This window comes from Xiphophorus maculatus, chromosome 23 (genome assembly GCF_002775205.1).
Source record: "Xiphophorus maculatus strain JP 163 A chromosome 23, X_maculatus-5.0-male, whole genome shotgun sequence".
NCBI classification, from domain to species: Eukaryota; Metazoa; Chordata; class Actinopteri; order Cyprinodontiformes; family Poeciliidae; genus Xiphophorus; species Xiphophorus maculatus.
Genome location: NC_036465.1, coordinates 15,519,563 through 15,541,098, shown reverse-complemented (window position 1 = coordinate 15,541,098; position 21,536 = coordinate 15,519,563). Strand labels below are relative to the sequence as shown.

At 36.3% G+C, this 21,536-nt stretch overlaps 1 protein-coding gene across 6 annotated transcripts; it reads left to right on the top strand.

Moving 5' to 3' along the window:
• The first annotated feature begins 647 nt into the window (after positions 1 to 647).
• LOC102235163 (syntaxin-3-like) lies at positions 648 to 21,533 on the top strand. 6 transcript variants are annotated; one of them, XM_023328595.1, is made up of 11 exons: positions 648 to 1,068; positions 11,346 to 11,420; positions 11,511 to 11,610; positions 11,908 to 11,982; positions 12,105 to 12,175; positions 12,393 to 12,501; positions 12,581 to 12,654; positions 13,592 to 13,726; positions 16,142 to 16,252; positions 20,743 to 20,834; positions 20,927 to 21,533. In XM_023328595.1, the coding sequence occupies exons 1-10, from the start codon at positions 1,039 to 1,041 to the stop codon at positions 20,818 to 20,820; spliced, it is 858 nt and encodes a 285-aa protein (XP_023184363.1). In that variant the 5' UTR covers positions 648 to 1,038; the 3' UTR covers positions 20,821 to 20,834; positions 20,927 to 21,533. The 6 variants fall into 6 exon arrangements, 5 of the variants coding, with proteins under 5 accessions (XP_023184363.1, XP_023184361.1, XP_023184362.1 ...); XM_023328593.1 differs by lacking the exons at positions 16,142 to 16,252; positions 20,743 to 20,834; positions 20,927 to 21,533 and adding exons at positions 15,769 to 15,879; positions 17,569 to 17,685; positions 17,990 to 18,079; XR_002752285.1 differs by lacking the exons at positions 16,142 to 16,252; positions 20,743 to 20,834; positions 20,927 to 21,533 and adding exons at positions 13,922 to 14,152; positions 15,769 to 15,854.
• Positions 21,534 to 21,536: the final 3 nt, after the last annotated feature.

The window sequence follows — 21,536 nt, the reverse complement described above, 5'->3', positions numbered from 1 at the left end:
AATCTCCATCTAATTGAGAATTTGTAGGGTAACTGGGTGGTTTTAAGAAGTGCGGACTCAGGCAGGCTAAATTTCATTTTCATTTTATTTATTTAACCAGGTCAAAAACTTCTTGAGATCTAGATCTCATTTGCAAGGGAGATCTGGGCAGAAATTCTGCAGGAAATACTGCAGAATGCAAGTACACTTTTTAGTTATTTATTTTTTCCTGTAAAAAAAAACGTCTTTAAACCTATATTTTATCTTCCATCTCTAATCTTTGCCCTTGACCAACTACAAATAAAATAAAAATAAAATGTAAAAATCCCATCACCCTTTCTCGTTACAATGTGACAAATGTTGAACAAGTTCTGAGTACAACAAAAAAATTTAAGGTACTCTAAGATTAGTTAAATTCAGACATAAAAATCACAGTAAAATCACAACATGACTTTTAAATGCTGTAATTTTATTTAGGTATATCATATTCTTAATTTGATGCTTTTTCCATATTCTCTGATGTTCACAAATAGTGTCAAAAACGTACTGATTCCCAGAAGGAGTTGTTCAACGCTATTATTCCCACAGCACCTAAATGCATCAGCAGTGCAGGTGGCTCAGGGCGTGGCTTTATTCAAGTGAAGAAGGACTTGTTTGCGCATGCGTGAGCTAGAAAAGTGCGTTTTAGAATGATTAGTGGTGGGCAGCGCAGAGGCAGATTATACGGCTCCACACAACTGTTGTTTTAATCCCCTGGAAGAAGAGATTTAGCAAGAAAAACCCCAGCCTTTAAACCCAGCAGCCATATTGTATGGAAAAGCGACGGGAAGACTCTAATTTTCAGAAGAAAAAAAAAAAAAAAACTCCGCTCCTCAGAGACCTGCAGGAGTTTGGGGGAGTTTTAAATTTCCTTTCACAGGTTGTTGGGTTTCTGCTGCACAGCCTAGCTCTGCAGCTGGCTGAGGAATCCAGGCGCTGGGAATAGTTTTCCAACCAATTTGTTGGTGCAATATTGGTGTTGTCTTTTTGGATTTGAACTGTTATATTACACAACTAATAATGAAGGACCGATTGGAACAGCTGAAAGCGGTGAGTAATGTACAGGAAATGTGTTTTTTGTCCACCCCTTTCATTGTGTATACACTTAAAAACTACATTTTCATTTTCGAGAATGTTTAAATCGTTAGAAGACACTGAATTTAACACGGGGACAAGCTATTTGAGTGAAAGGAAACACATTTTATGACATATCCGGCCATGAGATGACATAACTGATGATAGATGGTAGTAAATCTGTAGCTTATGTGTGAATTTAATATCCTGGTGTTGGGTAAAGGATAAAGATAATTGAAGTCATTGTGTCAAATGTGTTCAACTTGAAATTTAAGATTAGTTGGTGATCTATTGTAATGTTTTAATTTCTTTTTATTTTAATGCTAAACCTTCAAAGTGTGTTTTTCAGTTATTGCACTGATCAGACTTTTTTTTCGTGCCAATACGAAAAAAAGTCGTATTCTTAGATTCAGATTTTTTTTTCACTAATGTTGTTCTTATTTCTTACATTTTTGAATCCCCTTTATGCCTCAGAACAAATGTAGGTAAACTTTATTGGATTTACTGAACGTACACTAAGGTTGGTTAAGACGTTTAAAGAGCAGACATGTTGTGAGTTCTTGGTTTTGACAGGTTTAATGGTTGGGACTATGGGAATTATCTTTAGAAATTTAGAAGTTGGGGCTGGCTAAGGGGAAATCTATCTATTCAATAATATTTAACGCTTTAACACGATTCTATTCAGTTTCAGTGTGCTAGTGACTGCTTGGATGCAATTTTTGTTAAGCTATCGGGACCATGCATACTATGCTAACTGTCTATCACTAACATTGGCCAATTGGATGGACTTCACTGTCATTTATTCCTACTCCTGATATAGATGTTAGTGGCAAAGATGCTAATGCAAAGGGATAATTCTGGGTACATCTAGAGGATAATAAGAGAGTTCTGTTAAAACTGTCGGTTAATCACAATCAATATCAACATCACAATTTTCAACAATAATCTTAATGTCTTGTTCTACTGAGCTTTCCTGTTCTAAACCAATGAGTAATTGACAATCTTACTCTTATTTATGAGATTATACTCATCTTTTAGGTGTCATCAGCTATTTAGAAATTCAAAATTTTGAAGTTTCACTTCAGACGTTTGGAAATATCGACATTCTTTAGGTTTATTTTAAAAACCAATCAATCAGTTTTTAGGTGGACGTGGTAAGAACTGGATTTGTAGGAGGTCAAATGTATTAGAGAGTTGTTTGAAGTCCTTTTCATAAGATACCAGACATATAGCTGGAGTGACCAAACTTTGGTCACCAAAGTTTTCTTCTCATGCCGTGTGGCATAAGCCAGTGCCCCCCTCTCCTGCCTGTTTCTGCACATGGATGGTCAGCTGGCTGAAAGAAGGCACACATTCTTTCTTTTTTCAATGAGAAGATTTGACCAATTCAGCTGTTAGGAACAATTTTTGACCAATACAAACACAGACCACATTGGTGTTTAAACTCCACAGCTCCTTCATTAGGTTAACATTGATGTTTAAGATACAGCTTGCAAAATAAATGCTGAAAATCTGCTTAAAACATCAACTTCAGACTTACTGCTGGAACAATTGCACCAACTCATTGAATACTGCTTACATCAGTATTTTGCTGCTGTGATAAGTAGCAGAATGACAGCCATGTGTATTTTTTATCTTTGCTCCAATGTTAACTGTGACATAATTAAAACTCCGGTAATCTGAGTTAGATTTCTGGCAGCTGTAGGAATGGATGTTGCTTTTTCTTTGAAAAAACAGCAGTTGGATGTTTTGCATTTGTTTTAAGCATGTAAAAACCACAAACGTCTGGTGTTTTTACTCAAGTTTATCATCCAGCGAGGATTTCCTACCAATCCATGCGGAGCCGCCACCTGCTGCTATGCAATGAATCAGCAATAAAACTGCCTCCATGGTAAAAAAAAAAAAAAGTAACCTTTGGAAACACATTCTTGGAAATGAATGGCTAAGTTTAGATGCTTCTACAAGATACTCTAAAAGTCTGTTGTCTGCCTTGCGAAGAGAATAAGTTATTCTGTGTCTGAAGGTGAACAATGTGAACAATGTTGAGTGTTTTCCCAGCTCTTGGTGCTCATAGAGCTGAGGCCTTGATCCTGTTGTTGAAACCCAATATGAGGTGTGTTGCTATGGCTTCTTAAAACATTTGGCTAAATATTTGCGCTGTTTAAAAGACTGCTGCGCTCGGGAGTGTGTCCCTCTGACACACAGCTGTCCTCATATTAGTGAAAGGAAGTACAGATAGTAGCCTAAGGAGGCCATTCATGTGTTGGGAAGTTGACAGAATGTGTGTTTCATGCTTCAGTGAAGCTACATAACCTTCTCAGACTCGACGTTCTCATATTTACCACCTTTCCATTTATCTTTTCCTCTTATCATACTATCATCTTACTCAGCTGCGCCTTGGTTTTCCTCCTTGAGTTTCCTTCCTAATGTTTAACTTGCTGGCTGTAATCTAGACTGCATATGTGTCATTCTGTAGCCTTATGTTCATGTAAATGTTTGTCCAAGCTACTGCTAACAATCACCTGACTTTCAGTAAACTTGAAGCCTTTTGGACAAGAAGAGACTGTGGAACATAATTTGCTCTGAGTAATGGCAGCTTTTACGGTGCTTAGTTGGTCTTATCCTGGTTTCTTGTGTGGTTTTAAACTCAAATAATTGAATTGGATGTTTCCCTTTGTGTGCTTTAAGAAAATGTGGATATGAAAACCTAAACAGCTTTCTGTTGTTTAGTTTTCTGTCAAAGCTAAATATTTTTTCAGCTTTGCGTGCACAGTAATTCAACACTCTAACTCAACAGGCTGCTGGTTTTGGTTCCTCTCTTGAATCCTAATGAATGGATGAATTGTAGTAGCACTTAGATTGCTTCCTTTATTATACAGTCTTTATGTTCCCTTGTCAGATTGCTAGCCATTGTCTAACCAATAGCTTGTTTCATGTCATAGTCCAGTGAAGAAGTGAAGGTATCAGGCTATATATCAGCCATAAGCTAATATTATGGCTCAATCTAATAAAGCAAAAACAGAACTAAGTGTTATTCACTTATTCACTTAATCCTGTTTAATCCTAAACAACTATAAATGACAAGGGTGATACACAAAACTACAAATTATCGGAATGAAATGGTCAAGAGGGAAACAAATTCTACCAAAATTTGAAATGAAAGTTTTGTAAAAGTTTTGTTTTGGTTGAAGATGTAACATGGTTTAGTTCCTGAGAAGAAAATATTTTCAGATAAATGACCCAGAAATCCGGATTCCCTTCAATTTTCAGCTCTGCTTGCACAGAACTAAAATTTCATGTTTGCTGCATACTAAATGTTCAACATAATAAAAACCCTCTGAATAAGATGCTGGCCGTTTTTCAGGATTACAAACTGGTTCCAAACATGTTGCCTTCTTTAAAACTGCAGTGGTCTTAAGTTTTTTGATGTAGTAAGCCTGAAACAGAGACTATGAGTTCATTTCTGATCTTCAGTAGCACATGAACCCAATGAGTTGCAGGTAAAAAGGTGTGATTGTGACAATGGGAAAACCTTTAGAAATTCGTCTGTTGAGACCAGTCTGCCCTTTTTTTCACCTGACTAACTTGAAGGTGTTTGTACGCATTCAGGTTAGTCAAAGATATTTACTTTTTAAGCTAAAATGCAGTTTTTGGGTTTGACTGAACAGACTGAGACGAGGTGTAATGCTGTTCTGAAGTATTTCATCAACAAACGAATTGATGAAATACTTTAGAGATGCATTATTGCTGTTGGTTTGTATTGCTAGGTCTAGTTGAATCAACAATTAAGTAAGTCCCACTGCTTTTCTGACTTGTAGCCGGAAAGCGATAAACTGAAATGTGACATTATTCACACATCTCAGATGTAAAGCGCAGAGCAACAAAGTGTTAATAACCGAGTCGTTAGTGAGAATCGTTTTAAAGAAGAACATTAGCCCTGAATTAAATGTAAATGTTTCACAGATGGCTTTCTGTTCTGCTTCGCTTTGTCATTGTTTTTGCAGAATCACAGAGTTTTTAATGCACCAACCTGAGGAATCACTACAATTTCTTCAACAGAAGTCAGGTTTTAGTTTATTGCACCAATAAAAGTGCATATAAGATAATTTGTTCTCTGTTCATAAATTAGGAACTTTGCTTTGATCTTTTCCATTGGGGAGCAAGTTAATTTCCACTGAGCTGTAACTATATTATTATGGCTGGATGCCTTTATAGACCTGACTAAGGCCTTCCTTTATCACAAAGCCTCCTCTACTCTTTATTAGCTTTAGCATCTCAGTCACCAAAAATAGACCTTTCTAATCAAAAAATGTTTGCACAACTGGTTAAAAACATTATTGGCCTGGAAAACTGGCATTTGTGTGGAACTTTCTAAATAATTTCCTGCCAAAGCCAAACAGTCTTTTGCTATTACAGTATTGCACATGTTGATATCTTGGTGTCTGCTGTGACTTGATTGTGCAGTTCTAGTAAAAGTGCAATAAATAAAACAGTAACAAAGAACAAATTGACTCTGTTGGCTGCTTGGTCCTTTTTTGCAACTTCAGAATTGGAGACAAACTTATTAATTGATTAGAGATCAGAATCTGACAAATTTCTCGTTTGGCTCAGATAAACAGCTGTTGCTTTGCACATTTATATTTAATGGATAAGTATATATGATGTTGTAATTCCTATTCTGTTGGATTCAAAACTACTCAATCTGCCTTTCAGTTTTCTCTTCAGTATATCCTATTAATTAATAAATATTGAATTAGCAGGTATGAGCTAAAAGAAAACCAGAGATATGCTTGGATGAGTAAAAGCCTGATTGGTTCATCTCTATTAAGAACACCTGAAACTAAAATGGGATGGGATTATCTACATTAGTTCTGCAGAGTTACTTGAAGATCAAAGTTTTTTTTTGTTGTTTTTTTTACACAAACATCATATATTGCTTTATTAAACTTTTCAATTTGTAGCAGGACCCTAAAATTAGCCTTTTTCATCAATTTGCAACATTTATTTTTCTGTTTTCTGCTCCAGATAATAAAATAAATCAAACCAAGATAGACCTTTTCCCTATTAATTAAACATTGAAGCAGTAGCTTAAAAAGAGAAGCTTAAAGCTATAAAGACCTGATTAATCCAGACTTTCTTTGACAAAAACAAACTTTGTCCATTAAAAATAAATCTTCAACTGGTCACTGTGGGATTGGCAGCTTTTCATTGATAATCTTATCCAGGTTTACAGGTGGAAGCATTTGACTTATTTTTGTTTTCTTTTTAAAATAATAAAGCAGCTAACCCTCCTTCACTTTTACAGTAAAACTGTCGTGATGGACAGGTAGCACCACAGCCCAGGAGAAAAATGTGAATGACGGAGCTTAGTCAGCTTCCCCTTTAAGAGAGCCACTGATTTCTGAGGCCCAGGATCACTGTGTTTGTTTAAATGTAAAACCTTTAAGCAAACCTTTTCAGGCATCACCTTGTTGTTAGGAGGGAATTATGCAACATGACACATAGACACTTTGTGAGTCTAATGATGTTTTGCAATAAAGAAACAAACAAAATCTTCCCACTTCTACGTGCATTTGCGTTTTGTGCCTTTTTTAAGCTTTATGTCCACTTCACTCTCATGATTATGTGATGTTCAGTAGGAGATTATTGTATCTTGGTTTAGATCAAAATCTCATTTGCTCCAGCGTGACTCGCTGCATCTGTATTTCAGCTCACAGGTCTTCCGTCAGTGTGGTTTTTATGTTTATCTTTTATAAAAGAAAGAAAAAGGTTTCAAGCACTTTAAAATGTTGTTCAGAACAGAAACCATCATTTGACACTATCTGATGTTTATGAGTGTTCAACGTGTTTCAGTGTCTTTCTGACTGCAGAAGCTAATTCATTGTGTGAGCCTGTGACTGCGTCGAAAACTCTCCGTCTGACCTGGATAACCCCCCTTCCTCTGATTGTTTCTGAGGTGATCCTGCACAGAAAGCGTCCAGCTGTGTCTGTGTGGCCCACCTCTGTAGGGCGTGTTGCACAGATCGGCTTCCTTTCCTCCTGTTTCTGTTGAACAGGCCTGTGGAAGGAAGTGAGCTCTTGTTGTTATCTCATCGCTGCAGAAGCACTGTGTGTCAGAGAGGTTGTAATGTGTGAGGCCAAACTTCTCTTTTGATGTAAAATCACATGACTGAGTCACAGAGAATGAGAACGATACCAATACATGTTCACAACTGTTAGTCATGACAGAGTGAAACGAATAGTCCAGGAAAACATTTGCAATTCAAATTTTGAAGGCGTGCGTAGGTTAAAGGCAAACTTGGATGAAGTGCTGGGAAAAAAAGAGGACTGGTTTTTGAACTGGTGGAAGGAAAAAGCTGCACTCCAGTTTGAAAAATAGACAAAGTAATAATCAAATTATGGGAGATGCAAGTATATACTTAAATACTTTATATATTTATATACTTTATATATATATAATAAATATAAATACTTGAAATACTTCAATTACAGGTAAATGTTATTCTGTAAGTAAAACGTTCCAACTTTTGTTCAGAGCTGATCTGAGCTACATGCTTCCTTGCAAAGGTTTTCATGCTCTATTTTTAGTTTCACTGTATTTTGTGGGCATTTTATTTCATAAACCAACATGAAATGGTGCATGATTGTAAAGTGGAAGAAGTTTTTACAAATCAAATCTGAAAAATGTGGCGAGAATTGATAGTTAGCGCAGTCACATGAGAATCCTTATGGGTGTTTTATTGCCATCCTTTCTTAAGTCAAATTTCTGAGGAACATGATTGTTCATTGTGGCACTAGATCTTATATATGGCGATTGGAAAATATGTCTAAATATAAATGCATGCAAACGCTTCAGATTTTTGCTTTTTATAGAGAATTTTGTAAATCATGTCATTTTCTCTCAACTTAATCAATCTACTTTGTGTCAGTCTGTTGTGGAATACAATTAATTCAGGTTTATGGCGTTAACTTGGAAAAATGTAAACATTTCAAATGGCATGTGTTCACTCTGTGTTTATTTGGATCATGACAGAGTTGGATGATATGATTGCCGGGAAACCAACAGCTGTGACGCCTGACTTTTTCCGTACTTTGACTTTGACCCGGCCACACACACCTGACTGTCACACCTGAAGAGCTCGGACTTGGTTACACATTACTCACACAACCTGACTCGCATAAAGATCACCAACCAATTGCATCGCGTGGGTGTCATAAAACGTTGTTTGAGTTGAAAAAGTTGAAGTGATTTAAAAAGGAAGAAACAAATGAACTGGTACAATTTTTTTTTCCCTTAACTTGACGCTGTCAAAACGCAAACCTGACATGTTTACTCTTTAATTTTGGTTTTTAAAACCGGCTGAAGACAGGTGGAGTTCCTGCAGTCATGTAAACATCCAGCTGCACCTCACTGTGTTTGCCAACTTATCCCAGTGACGTTATTTGTTATTTGTAGACTTTGAAGTAAAGCTGTCTAATAAATATTTTGGGTGTGGTTTAGTTAGGGTGAGCAGTGTCCCAGCTTGATGTGTCACGCTACCAAACAAGGAAATGGTTTTACTAGTATGCTGTGGTCTTTAGCTGGGAAATGAGGGACTAAAACCTTCCTTTGTGCTCCAGATTTTCCACAAGATCTAAATAATGGCATGGAGTGTCTCTGAGTGAAACATTGGCTCAAATTTGTCATTTCGAAAATGTACATGAATCTACTTGAACTTGTAAATGCACGTATGGCAAATGTTTAAGTTAAATACATAGTTAATAGATACATTTTTTAATGTAGTTTTATTAACATTTTCTTGGTAGACATTAGAACATTAACTTTATGAAATTTGTGATTATATCACGCCTCCTACCCCACACACACAAACACACACACATAACAGAATAAAGCAATAGATAACCGGTAAAGGCTACATGTATTGGTTTCCATTAAACATACTGGAACTGACATACATGGTTGAACCAAATATATTTTTTTACAGCTTAGAAAATGACAAATAACCTTTTCCAGTCCTGTCTGATATTAACTCTAACTTTTGCAAGCTACTTTTATGCAGTTAAAGTCAGGTGTTTACATACTGTAAATTTCCTCTTGTATTTGGTAGAGCTGTCTTTTAAACTGACTTGGGTCTCCCAATTTTGGGCATCCTCTCCCTGAGTTTCACTGGATTCATTTCACAGTTTATCATGACACACTTTTATGTTTTGGGGAGATATGCAAATTTCACACCAAAACATGTTAATCTCTGGGAGACAGATCTAGATTGTTCCTGAATGGTGTGATCACTGTACATTTCCATAGTGAGATTTTTGTTTGACCACATGATTGGCAAATTCTGGCATCTGGATTGTAAAAAAAATCTTTGAAATCCTAACTAATCCTAACTACCCTAAAACAGGAAAGTTTGAATTGAATTATTACCAAACAGTGGTGGAGGAAAAGTTATTTTTATATTATGTATGTAAATATCTGGTTTACTTGGTAGTAGGTCTCACACATGGAGGTTAATTTGACTTCTAAACAGCAGTTCAGAGGAAGTTGATCAACCATGTTGGTTAATTCCTGGAACTTCTCATCTTCAACCTGATCATGTCCATGTGGTTTAAGGAGTCCTCTTTAGCAAAGACTCTCCCAGCCATGCATTGTTGGAATTTTTTATAACCTAAAACTGAATTAAATAAAAGATTTGAAACTGGAAAACAATTTTTGAAACTGAAAAAGATTTGAAATGGAGGAAAAATACATTTCCAGCTCCCACTGATTCTTAATGCAACAGCTGGGAATATTTTGTCCATGTCTTTAGCCGTCAGTCACGGTTCCACACCTCGTGTCTCCTAAGGCCTCGCTCCCTCACAAAGGGGTTTGAAACTGGAAAAAAAAACCTCAAATCTGGAAAGATGTTTTGACCTTTTTTTTGTTGGTTTCAAATCCCTTTCCAGTTTTAGTCTCAAAATTACTTTTCAGTTTCAAATCATTTTTCAGCTTTAAGTGTTTTTTTCTTTAACAGGTTTTTGGCCCCAATTTAGCTCCATAAGCCTGTTGTATGTAATTGTTGAATTAAAAGTTACCAGAGTAAAGTTTGAAATTGGTATGTTTTGACCTTGTGGGAGGCTGGACATAAGAAGGAGCCAACAGCGGCCTCTTCGTTGCAAGTCTAGTTTTGATTCGTGACATGAAGAATAACTACACTGGATGCTGCAGTGCAGCTAACAGTGAAAGCTCAGTACACAGAAAATCTGTTTTTGTTGTTTTTTTTTACCTTCTTCCATTTAGCACAGTGTTTTCACAACTAAATGGTACAACATAGGCAAATATAAAGAATAATATTGTTATTAATCAGCTGACTATTAGGTTAATGGTAATTTACCGTCTCATTTATTGTGTCTATAAACTTATCTGAGAAACGAAAACAAATCAGGAAACTGATGCAAATAAAATTTTTATGAAAAGCCAAACTATTTCACTTTGTTTTTATTTTTGCATGCTGCATCACTTTATCTTTATCCATTATCTTGCCCATTAAAGTTTCTGGACATGTGACTTGTTGTGTAGATTAACCAATCAGGTGTTGGTGTTGGTTTAAAGAGGCTCGCTGAGTGTTAATAATTATATATCGAGTTTTTGAACAGGAATCATGAAATACTTGCATGCAGAAATAATTGTTTATATATGATGGATTTCAAATGTAAATATTTGGATATGCATTTACTCTATTACCCTAACATTAAAATGGGTATAAATATAGTAATTTCTAACATTTTTGCTTTCCAGTATTATTTTGATAGTACCACAAGTAAAAAAAGTCATTGATTATATTGTGACAATTTAAGAGCTAGATATATCTTAGTTTTTGTGTCTGTTTTGTTTTTTAAATGGGATATTTCAGTAATTTGAACAAAAAACGTCTACTTGTGATTTGTTTAGTAGTAAATAATTTTAACTGTCCAGCACTCTAATCTGACAATACTTTTGTTTTCTTCTTAATCTTGGCAGCCATGAATGTTGTTCAATCATTTGCAAAATAAATCATCAGAAAATGGGCCAAAATGTCAGATTTATGGTTTTAAACTGTCTATTATCTTACAGGTTTTTTTCCCAATTTAAAATGGTATCTTAAACTCATGAAAAGACATTTTTGTTGTTTTTAGGCTAGAAGGCTCAACAATTATAAGCAGCTTTATTTTTTCAGTTTCTAATGACTTTCTCACATTATGGGGAACTAATTACCTTATTTGTTTTCAAATGTTAGACTTGTGATCAAGATGATGAGGAGGTGGAGATCGCTGTGGACAACGCAGCCTTCATGGATGAGTTCTTCTCTCAGGTCAGGTTTTATGCTCTCGATTGTTGTGCAAAGACCTAACTTCTCTTACATATTTTTTTGATTTGTAAATTGTGACCCGTCTGTCTGCAGATTGAAGACATCAGGAACAGTATTGATAAAATTGACGAGAACGTGGCTGAAGTCAAAAAGCTTTACTCAGTCATCCTGTCGGCTCCCACGTCGGATCAGAGTGAGACATCTCACCTTTAACTGATTTACTGTATTTTTGTGCCCAGTTTTTTTCTTTTATGAAAACATAACCAGTTGAATCTGGTTCACAAAAATAAGGTTACTGTAGTTTTTTTCTGATTTGTCGTTTTTATTCTATTTTTTAAACCATATTTCAATCTGAGCAGAAAAAAAAACGCACACAGAGTGTGACAGAAAATGAAGCATTCTCATTTTCTCTGCATACATCATCTTTAAAAAATACTTAATTTCTATCTGAACATCCCTGGTTTTAAGACAATTTTTTTCCTTTCTTCAGAAACACAGGATGACTTGGAATCAATTACTAATAACATAAAGAAGATGGCCAACAATGCAAGAAACAAACTCAAGAGTAAGTCTGGCAGCGACAATCACATGTTCTCTCGTCAGACTGAGTCAAACTTTTCCTGAATTTGATGTAAATGTTGGACGATGTGTTTATGACGTGAATTTGAACGTTGCTCTGTTTTCCAGCCATTGAGAGAAATCTGGAGTCGGAGCAGCAGGAGAGGGTGTCAGCTGATATGCGGATACGTAAATCGCAGGTAAATTGTGCGGAGGATGAAGAATTTTCAAACTTGTAAAGCTTTGAAATAGGGCTGTTTTAATTCATATTAAATTGTTTCATGGGGTTTAGTTTAGTCAAATATTTCGGCATATAAAGGTAGACTCCCACCCCCTGAAAAGTAAACATTGTACAGCTGTTTCCAGGATGTTGAGAAAGATTTGTGATCATAATTTGCATCCATTCTGTCCTCCCAGCATGCAGTGCTGTCCAGGAAGTTTGTTGAGGTCATGACAAAGTATAACGAAGCTCAGGTGGACTTCAGGGAGAGGAGTAAAGGACGTATTCAGAGACAACTTGAGATAAGTAAGTTAAACCTACACGCACAGAAACAAAGTATAGAATAATCCCATAATAATCTCTGTTTTCACTTTGCTCTGTCCAGCTGGACAAGCGAAGACAGATGAAGAGCTGGAGGAGATGTTGGAAAGTGGAAATGCTGCCGTTTTCACTGCTGGGGTGAGTGTGTCTTGTGTGTAAATGAGCAATTATGTCCCCTGTTTTAACAACTTTACAAATAAAATTGGTTTTGCTGTTTTTAAAAAACTAAAAGCCCATTATTTGCTCATTTTTAGATTTCTGATGTTTGTATAAAAGGAACTTTGTTTGTCTTGTTCAGATTCTAGAATATATTTTCTACTCAAAACATGTTCATTTAAGAGTTCATAATAAATACATAAACTGTTCTCAATGTTCTTCTCATTGATATCCAGTAGCATTAAAACAAAATGTCTTAGCTGTGCCAGTTGATGCCAAGCTGGATGATGTTTTACGTATTTAATAACCAAAACATAAAGATTCAAGAAAAGGAGTCATGCTTGTTGGTGACGTCTCAGCGAACAGATGAAACAGCTGTAGGGAGGCTTCTGGAAAGAAACGGAGTGACTGAGAGCACTGAATCATGTAGCTTCGACTGCAATGTGTCACTGATAAAATGAGAACATGTTGCACTTTAGCTTCTGTTCAAGCTTTTTGATCAAGAGGAGCTTGTGTTCGGCACAACTAAGGAGGAATTTCTTGTTCAAGGACACCGAGTTCAGCTTAGGATTCCCTAATGTGCAACGACTGGGCCAAACCACATCTAAATTATTACTATATCTTATTGCTATAATGTAAATGCACACCTGAGGTTCTCAGTAATTCATATGAAACTATCAAACAATTGCAAAAAAACAATAACTGGGAAATTGCCGGAACTTTTTAGGATATCTGATTTATTAAAAAGCAACACAAGAACCATTAAGCTTATCAATTTAAGACATTTGGACATTTCTTTTGATATTGACATTCAAGAAAAAAAAAAAACTTGGATTCACACTTGATGAGTAAATGTTGACATTTTACTTGCCGTCTGTTTTGAGCCTGCATGGTAACAGTGAACTGCTCGTCTTTGCAGATTGTGGACTCTGGGATCTCAAAACAAGCTCTGAGTGAGATTGAATCCAGGCATAAAGATATTGTCCGTCTGGAAAGTAGCATCAAAGAGCTGCATGACATGTTTGTAGACATCGCCATGCTGGTGGAGAGCCAGGTACACTCCTCTGGACATCACCTTTTTGTTGCTTTATTCAAATCCACCCATCCATTCTTTCAGCTCATCTCTACCGTGTCTTAGCGATCAGTCCTGATTCTGTCTGGTCGTTCTGTCTTGGTGTTTTTCTCGTTCTTGCTCTGCTGTTCGATGACTGTCGTTCTGCATCTGTCTGTCTGTCTGTCTTTTTTCCAGCTCCATGCTTTTCTTACACCTGACCTCTGCCACCACCACCTTCATCTCATTCCCTTCATGGAACCTTAATAAATTTAGTAAGATATGACCCAAGCATCATTCACACCTAATTCATCACAAACGGGGTTTTAAGAGATTTAGCAACTGTTATAATTAAACTACTAGAATATGACCAACTGTTTTTTGTGCTGCTTACACCGCCATGCTTTCTGAGGGAAATGGTTGTTTGAGGTAAGAGTCCTTGCATTGCACTCTTTATGTTGCTTCTTTTTTTACTGTTATTTATGTTCACGTTTGGAATTTGAAAAGATTTTGCTGTCAAATAAATAAATCGCCGACTTTGCCAATTGCTTCCAAAGGGTTTTGAAGTTAACATCCCTGATAAATACTTTTAATTACTTCAATTTCAATTCAATTTCAAATACTACTATGCAGTCCACTTAATTTAATGTGTTTTCTTTAAAAAAAAAAACGCCGTTTAAGGAAACCAGTAAACTGCATTGAGTCACTTACTTTTCAGCAAACCGTCCCTCCTGAACCAACATGTAGTGACGGAGGACGGTTCATTGCGTAACATCATTCCTTTCTCAGCAATGTCTCGTACTGAGCATGCATGTTGTAACAGTCAAAATGAAATACTCTTTAGACGCGATCACTACCACATTCAGATCCATCCACCTCGGTATTACTTCTGGATTTTTTTCTATTCTGTACAGATTGGCTGTCATATCGGTAGGAATGTAGCTTATGAAAATGGTGTGTAATCATGCCTTACAAAGTTATAAATATAATTTTTTCTCTAAAAGTAGCAGAGAACATAATACATAAAAAGTGGCTGTAATAATTACAATAGTAATATTTATTTTGCCTGTATTTTATTGACATTTTAACTCTTCTAAACGGCACGTGCAGAATTTGATCTTCATTACATTCAGTTCTTTTTTTTCCATCTAAATAATAGAACTGTGTTGTAAATTAACCTTGTCTCAATTACATTATTTGTTTAGAAAATGTTTAAATGAAAAATAAGAAGTCTAAACTGTTAACTTTTTTTAGATTGGCAAAATTATCTCTTTTTTTAAGACGGTGGAAGTAATTTTAATGTGAAACAGTGAAACCACAAAGGACTTCGGTGCAGAAGGTGGTGATTTTATTTTTGGAAGCTCTCATTATTTGCTGCAAATTGAATTGGGGAAAGAAAAAGAATTGCCTGATTTCAATCTGCAGTGCATCACTCAAGATGCATCCAACACATTAATTATACCTTTCAAGTTATAAGTAATCATGTTCATAAAAGGAATAAATTTGTTGGGAGCTAATGAGCTCGATCCGCCTAGCACTGAGACAGTTATTTGTATGAGCGAAGGCTTTTATCAACCATGGTGTTGATTATTTTTAAATCCTGGTACTTCCTGCAGAAATTCAATATTTAACAGAAATGGTTTCTTTGCTGTTCTCTTCACAACAGCGGTGTTTAAAAACTCTTTGCCTCGCTTTGTGCTTGTGCATACGCGCACACACCTGCTGCCAGTTTTGAGCAAGCTCTTCATTGGTGGCAAGAATTTTTTAGCTTGCTCTTCAAGAAGAGATATTTTAGGTTTGAGATGAGCTTGCTGGTGATTTCAGCTGTAGTCTTTCACATCTTTACCTGGGCATGTGCAGCATGATCTTGCTTTGCAGAACTCTAAAAACATTTTGATCTTTCATCACAAAAAAAAACTGAAGCTGCAGTTTGCAAAACACAGAAGTGTCGATGCCAAAATTTGTGACCACATGTTTTCTTGATGGATATTAAAATATATGTTTCTGTCTTTTTTTCTTTTTTGTTGTTGTTTTTTTTTTCTCAGGGGGAAATAATTGACAACATAGAGCAGAATGTATCCCAGTCAGTGGATCACATTATTAAGGCGAAGGAGGAGATTAAAAGAGCTGAAAGGTACCAGAGCAAGGCCCGCAAGGTAAAGTGTTTCGCAATCTATCTCACTAATATCACCTTTTCCTGTTGCTGCTTCTTGTTTTATTTCAGTCACTCTAGCACTTTTGCCCAGTGTAGCACATTTCATCCACTTTGCATGCCCTGCATATCGCTCTTCTGTTCGCCTCACTGCCATTAACACTCGCACACAACCGTTGGAATAATGTGTAAGCTCGCTGCATGTTTCCTCCTCTCTGCTGTCACTCGTTTCCTTCTGCTGCTGCTTCCGGCTGCGTGCCTGTCAGGGCGGGATGATTGACAGGATTGAGAGCAACATGGACCAGTCGGTGGGCTTTGTGGAGAGAGCTGTTGCAGATACTAAGAAAGCTGCCAAGTTTCAGCAAGAGGCTCGCCGTGTGAGTGGCTGTGGTTAAGAACTGCAACTCTGGCTTCCTAAAAGCACCCGAAACATTTGAGCTTATTTACGAGAGGCGTCAACTTGTTGAAAAATGTCAAATAAAAGCATTCGAACTCCACGAGCATCAAAGAAAAATAGTACATTTCAAATCTGCATCAAAACGTCATGGTAAGCGGTTTCTTGTATTAATATCTAGCAAACTTTACTGTCAGTAAAATGATATTTTAATTCTTTAAGATGTATTTTATGTTTTTTTGCAAAACTAGAGATTAAATTAAAAGTGCACACATTGCATGTGAAACATAAACTTTCAGAATCCAAGTGATCTTCATATTGAAATCAAGTTGCAGCCATTGGAGCATAAAAATATTTTAATCTAATTTATTTATGTCAGTTTTTTCTTATAATAAAACTGCAGTAGATTAGCCTGCTGTTTTGTTCAGTTGTATACCACAGCTAAACCTAGAAGCTCTGTAAAAAATTATTTGATGTAGTTTAGTTTTACTGGTGTTTTGTTGAACCTTTATTTCTTTTTAAATTGAACAGTTTTTCACGGATACTAAAATCGTACATCAATTTCCACAAATAAACCATTTTCCAAATTGTCAGCTAAGGTTTGCCATTTCTGTTCATTAATAAAACAACTCATTTCAATCAGTAGAGGCAATCATCTTAAAAAACAAGTCTATTTTTACTTTTAAATCTCACTTTTCAAACACCAGTTAAATCTGATATGATTCCCAGAGTAAAGCAAATATAGATGATTAAGAAAGTAAATTAGTGCACCTAAACTACAAGAAACTACCTGTTGACTAAATAAACACCTCAATGCTTTTGGGAAGCCAATCATTTCATGATTGAGATCTGTGACGACCCCCAACCTTCCTGTGTGATTCATTACTAAACTCTGTGCCGTGTGGATCCCTGTGATAAAACCGTTGCTGTGACCCGTCCTCCACCCATAACCAGAACCAAGATGATCCTCCTCCCACTCACCGAAACACACACACAGTCACTCACACACACAGTCACTCACACACACTGCTTGTTTTCTCTTTTCCCGCCTTTTCATTTTTAACCTTGCTGATGTTTTTGAACATGACTAAAGTGCTCATCTGTTGATGCTGAAGATATTGTTTGCTTTTACCTGCACAAGCATTCGTGTAGGTGAAAATAACTGTACAGATTTTTTTTTTTTTTTTTGTGCAACTTCCAGCTATGTGGCGCATTGTCTACTTTTTAAAATTTTTTAAATAATTTTCCAACTGAGACTTGGATCTGACCAGAATGTGTGTACTTGGTTATTCCCAACAGAAAACTGTGATTATAGTGGTGGTTGTGGTGATCTTACTGGCATTGATAGCGCTCATAATCGGGTTGTCAGTAGGATTGAAAAACAGAGGAGCTGTTTGACTAAAAGAAGAGATGTTGGTGAGTAATTTTGGAGAAAATCTTCAGTGTAGTGCTGTAACAAGTGGGAAGGAGGCATGCTTTGGAAAAGAGGTTTCTTTTAGACTTGAATGAGTGTGTTTTCTCCAAAACACACTCAAATAAGCTGGGAGCTTATTTGATGTGTAGGTGTGTGTGTGTGTGCGTGTGTGTGTTGGCATTTCTGGTCACTGCTAAATGACTTGGTGTTAGTGGAGAGTTGGTTTGATCTGCGAGGGATTTAAATGCTCCTGCTCTCTGTCACTAACTCTCCCTTCATTGGGTCTCTGTCTCTCCCCTTCTGTAGAAGATGATCTTCATCGGTGTGTGCTGTGCTGTGGTTTTAGTCGTCATCCTCATTATCATCCTCACTCAGACACTATGATGGGACCGCCGGATCCCTGCCATCATCATCGTGTGTTTTCTTCACCCAGATCATCCATTTTGTTTCATCATCTGCTCAAAAAAAAGGATTCAAATTCCTGCGTATGGATCAGAGCTGCTGGTGTTAAAAAAAAAAAAAAGGGGGAAGATGATCTTTTGTGACTTCTTCAGTTCCAGACAATCTACGGACGCTCTGATGAGGAAATGAGAACTGCAATGCGGCTCACTACCTGCTTACACCTCTGTGGAAGCAACAAAAAGGGAACTGGGAAAATAACTGACTGTTTCATCACCTCTCCAACACCAAACATTTCATTGTTTTTAACATTTGATGCCAAAGTTGCACCCCTGTGTGTGTTTGTCCTAAGCTGTTCTTTAAACCATGCAGGAGCACACACACACATACACACCCCCACCCCCAGATCCACTCTTCTTGCCTTAATGAGCCTTGACACATATTACTACTTTAAAAGCTACTGAATGTTTGCTTCTCCAGGTTATGGTTGTTTTTAGAGAGTTCCAGCACTTTCACTGTTAAAAATATTGAATTAAGCTAAGGTTTACGTAATTATATTGTAAATAACAGAAGTCATATTTGTGCACTGTTGACAGTCGTGTAAGAAAATGTTCTTTTTCAAATATGAAGGACGACACATTTCAGCAACATTTGAAAGAAAAGACTAACAAGTAATCCATTGCCTTGAGAAGGTGCCTTAAATTTAATGTTGGCAAATGGACTGTAATAGAAACTGTTAATGTGCTACCAAAGAGTTTGCAGACTTGAATTAACACTAGTAAATATTTTTTTGATTTAAGAAGTTTTTACATAAAAGGGACAATTAAATCATAAGGAAAGTAACAGCTCTTTTTAGGTGTATTAAGTGATTGTTTCCTCTGTAAACGTAAAGCTAAGCTGCCAGTTTATGAAGTGCATCCATTCAATTTTCTGTTAGAATGATGTCCAGAGCCATTTTTTCTTCATGTTTATACAATTATTTTGTCATCATATAATTTACAAAGACTTCAATAATCATTTTTAATTATATATACATGAATTGAAATGAAAAAGTAACATTATGGAGCTTTTATTTTAATTTTAAATATTGTATAATGAGGTGAACTTCATAAGCTGGTAGTTAAGTAGCATTTTTATTGGGCACCATTATTTTTTCTCTGTAGATAATATTGCAGTCTGACAGTTTACAAAACATTACATTGGCTTTAGCACTTACGGTAAAGAAGGTGGTTGTGAGTTGTGTGCATATAAAGGCGAGATGTCATTTCAGTCAGTCAACAGGAGCCAAAGCATTTTCTTTCTTTACAAGATTCTGTGTCTTTACACTTTCAGGAAATACTTGAAATCAGCGTCCAGCATGATTTTTGTGGCCATGCAGGTCACCGAAGGAAGAGTGGGGAAAATTTAACCTTGTTGCACATTTCTTATGTCAAATATTTCAAAAGAATTAAAGATTTGTTTTTTTCTTAAGTCTGACTGTTTGTGCTGCTGTTTCTGAGTCTCAGGCTAAACTATACAATGAGTAGTCAGACATATATTACGATTTCATATAAGAGTTCAAGTCAAAGTAAGACGTATTTGCAAAACCAAAGGAAAATGGTACATGATTTTAAAAAAAACAAAAACCTGGAAACTTTGATTTGCATTTATTTTCAACGCCCCAGAATCAAAACGGTAAGTATTTGAAGGTATGTTTCTACCAGCTTTGAACATCTAGATACTCATTTTTGTTCATTCTTTACTAAATGTATCAACCTCATTTGGATTTAAGGCTTGGCTTTGACAAGGCCATTCTGACACACATACTCTGATCAAAACCACTTCCCTTGTAGCTGTGGCTCAGTGTTTAGGGTAGATTTCCTGCTGGTAGGAGAAGCTCTGCTCCAGTTTCAAATCTTTTGCAGCATCTAACTTTAGATTTTAGAACCTCCATTTTTCCCTGAACTTTGACCAGCTTTTGATAATCGTTTTCACCAGCAATCTTAATCACCACCCAGAGTTTTGCATTTAGACCAAAAGTTTGGCTTTTCTTCCACATTTTAAATCACCCTGTCAGTATAACTAGGCGGCTATTTCGTGGAAGGTTTGCACTTGTGCTGTTCTAATTTATTTAAAGATGGGATTGTACAATGCTGTCGGCCTTCATATTACACACAGGTGACCTCTTTTGATTTATTTGAGAAGGCAACCAGTTGCAGTTTTTTAGGGGTATTAAGAGACTTTTTGTGTGTGTAAAAAATAAAGTATACTCTTAGTTTGCATTTGTGCACCACTCTGTTGATTCACTACATGAAATCCCAATAAATTGCACTGAAGCTTGCGGATGGTTGATAAAATTTTGTAACGTTAACAGGGTGTGAATACTTCTGCAAGGCACTGTACAGTAGCTGCATGTGAAAGGTTTTGATGACTGTGTTGTGGAGAAGATGTGTGAAAGTGTTTTCTCTTGACCGCTGTGTTAAAGTACAGTTTTCAAAGACTTGATATGAGGAAGTGAAGGTAAGTTGCATCACCTGTCTTCTATAGCATACAGATACACACACCATAATCTGACCCTTCCTTCCCCTTTGCTACATCATTTCCTCTTACCGACTCCCCTAGACATGCAAACACTTATATTTGGTTTCTTTAACTTTCTTGTGTGTATTTTAACTCTCCAGAAAAAGATGATGATTACATTGTGCTGTGCCATCATTGGGATCGTTGGGTTCTCCTATCTCTACAGTTTCTTCTCATAAAAGATTTTGCACAGGTGAAACATCAGTCTGTGATAATTTTTTTTTACCATTTACACGGTGCTTCGAATGTTTTACCACTCTTCTTCTGTCTTTGTGTTCTTCCTAGGAATAGAGATCTCCAGGAGAAAACATTATTTTTTTTCCTGTGGTTCTTACCCAGTTTCTGTCATTTAAATTTGTAGATTAAATTTAAGCCACTCTCAAATAAAAAAAAAAACAAAAATAATATTAATAACCACTGCTTTCTTACCCTTTCTCCCTTCCCCTCGGAGTCTCATTTGAATCTCTGTTCTTGCTGTATAAAGTGTTTGAAAACGTGTCATAAATGTGGATTTTTCTCAGTCTGCCTCCTCTTAGACAGATGGCTCAACATGTGACTGTTAATCTTCACGCATCACTCTGTTCAGCTTTAGTCCAGCGCCTCCTGGTGGTTCTTTGAAGAAATAACCATTATTTATGAAGAAATGACTGGGAATGTCATCTAAACGTTACAAAAATCTTGGGTTTTCTCTACCTACACTCTAAAATGTTTGAAGCAGATCTGTATTACTCTATCATTTGTGTGTTATAAATGTGATTTTTGTGTGTATGAGTCCATACTGCTTAAAAAAAGGCTTGTATCTTTTCTGTAACAGCGGGTCTCGCTGGCTTTGCTGGCTATGTCAACTCTATAAAGCCTGTTATGTAATAAAAGGAAATCTACAGTGAACCAAGAA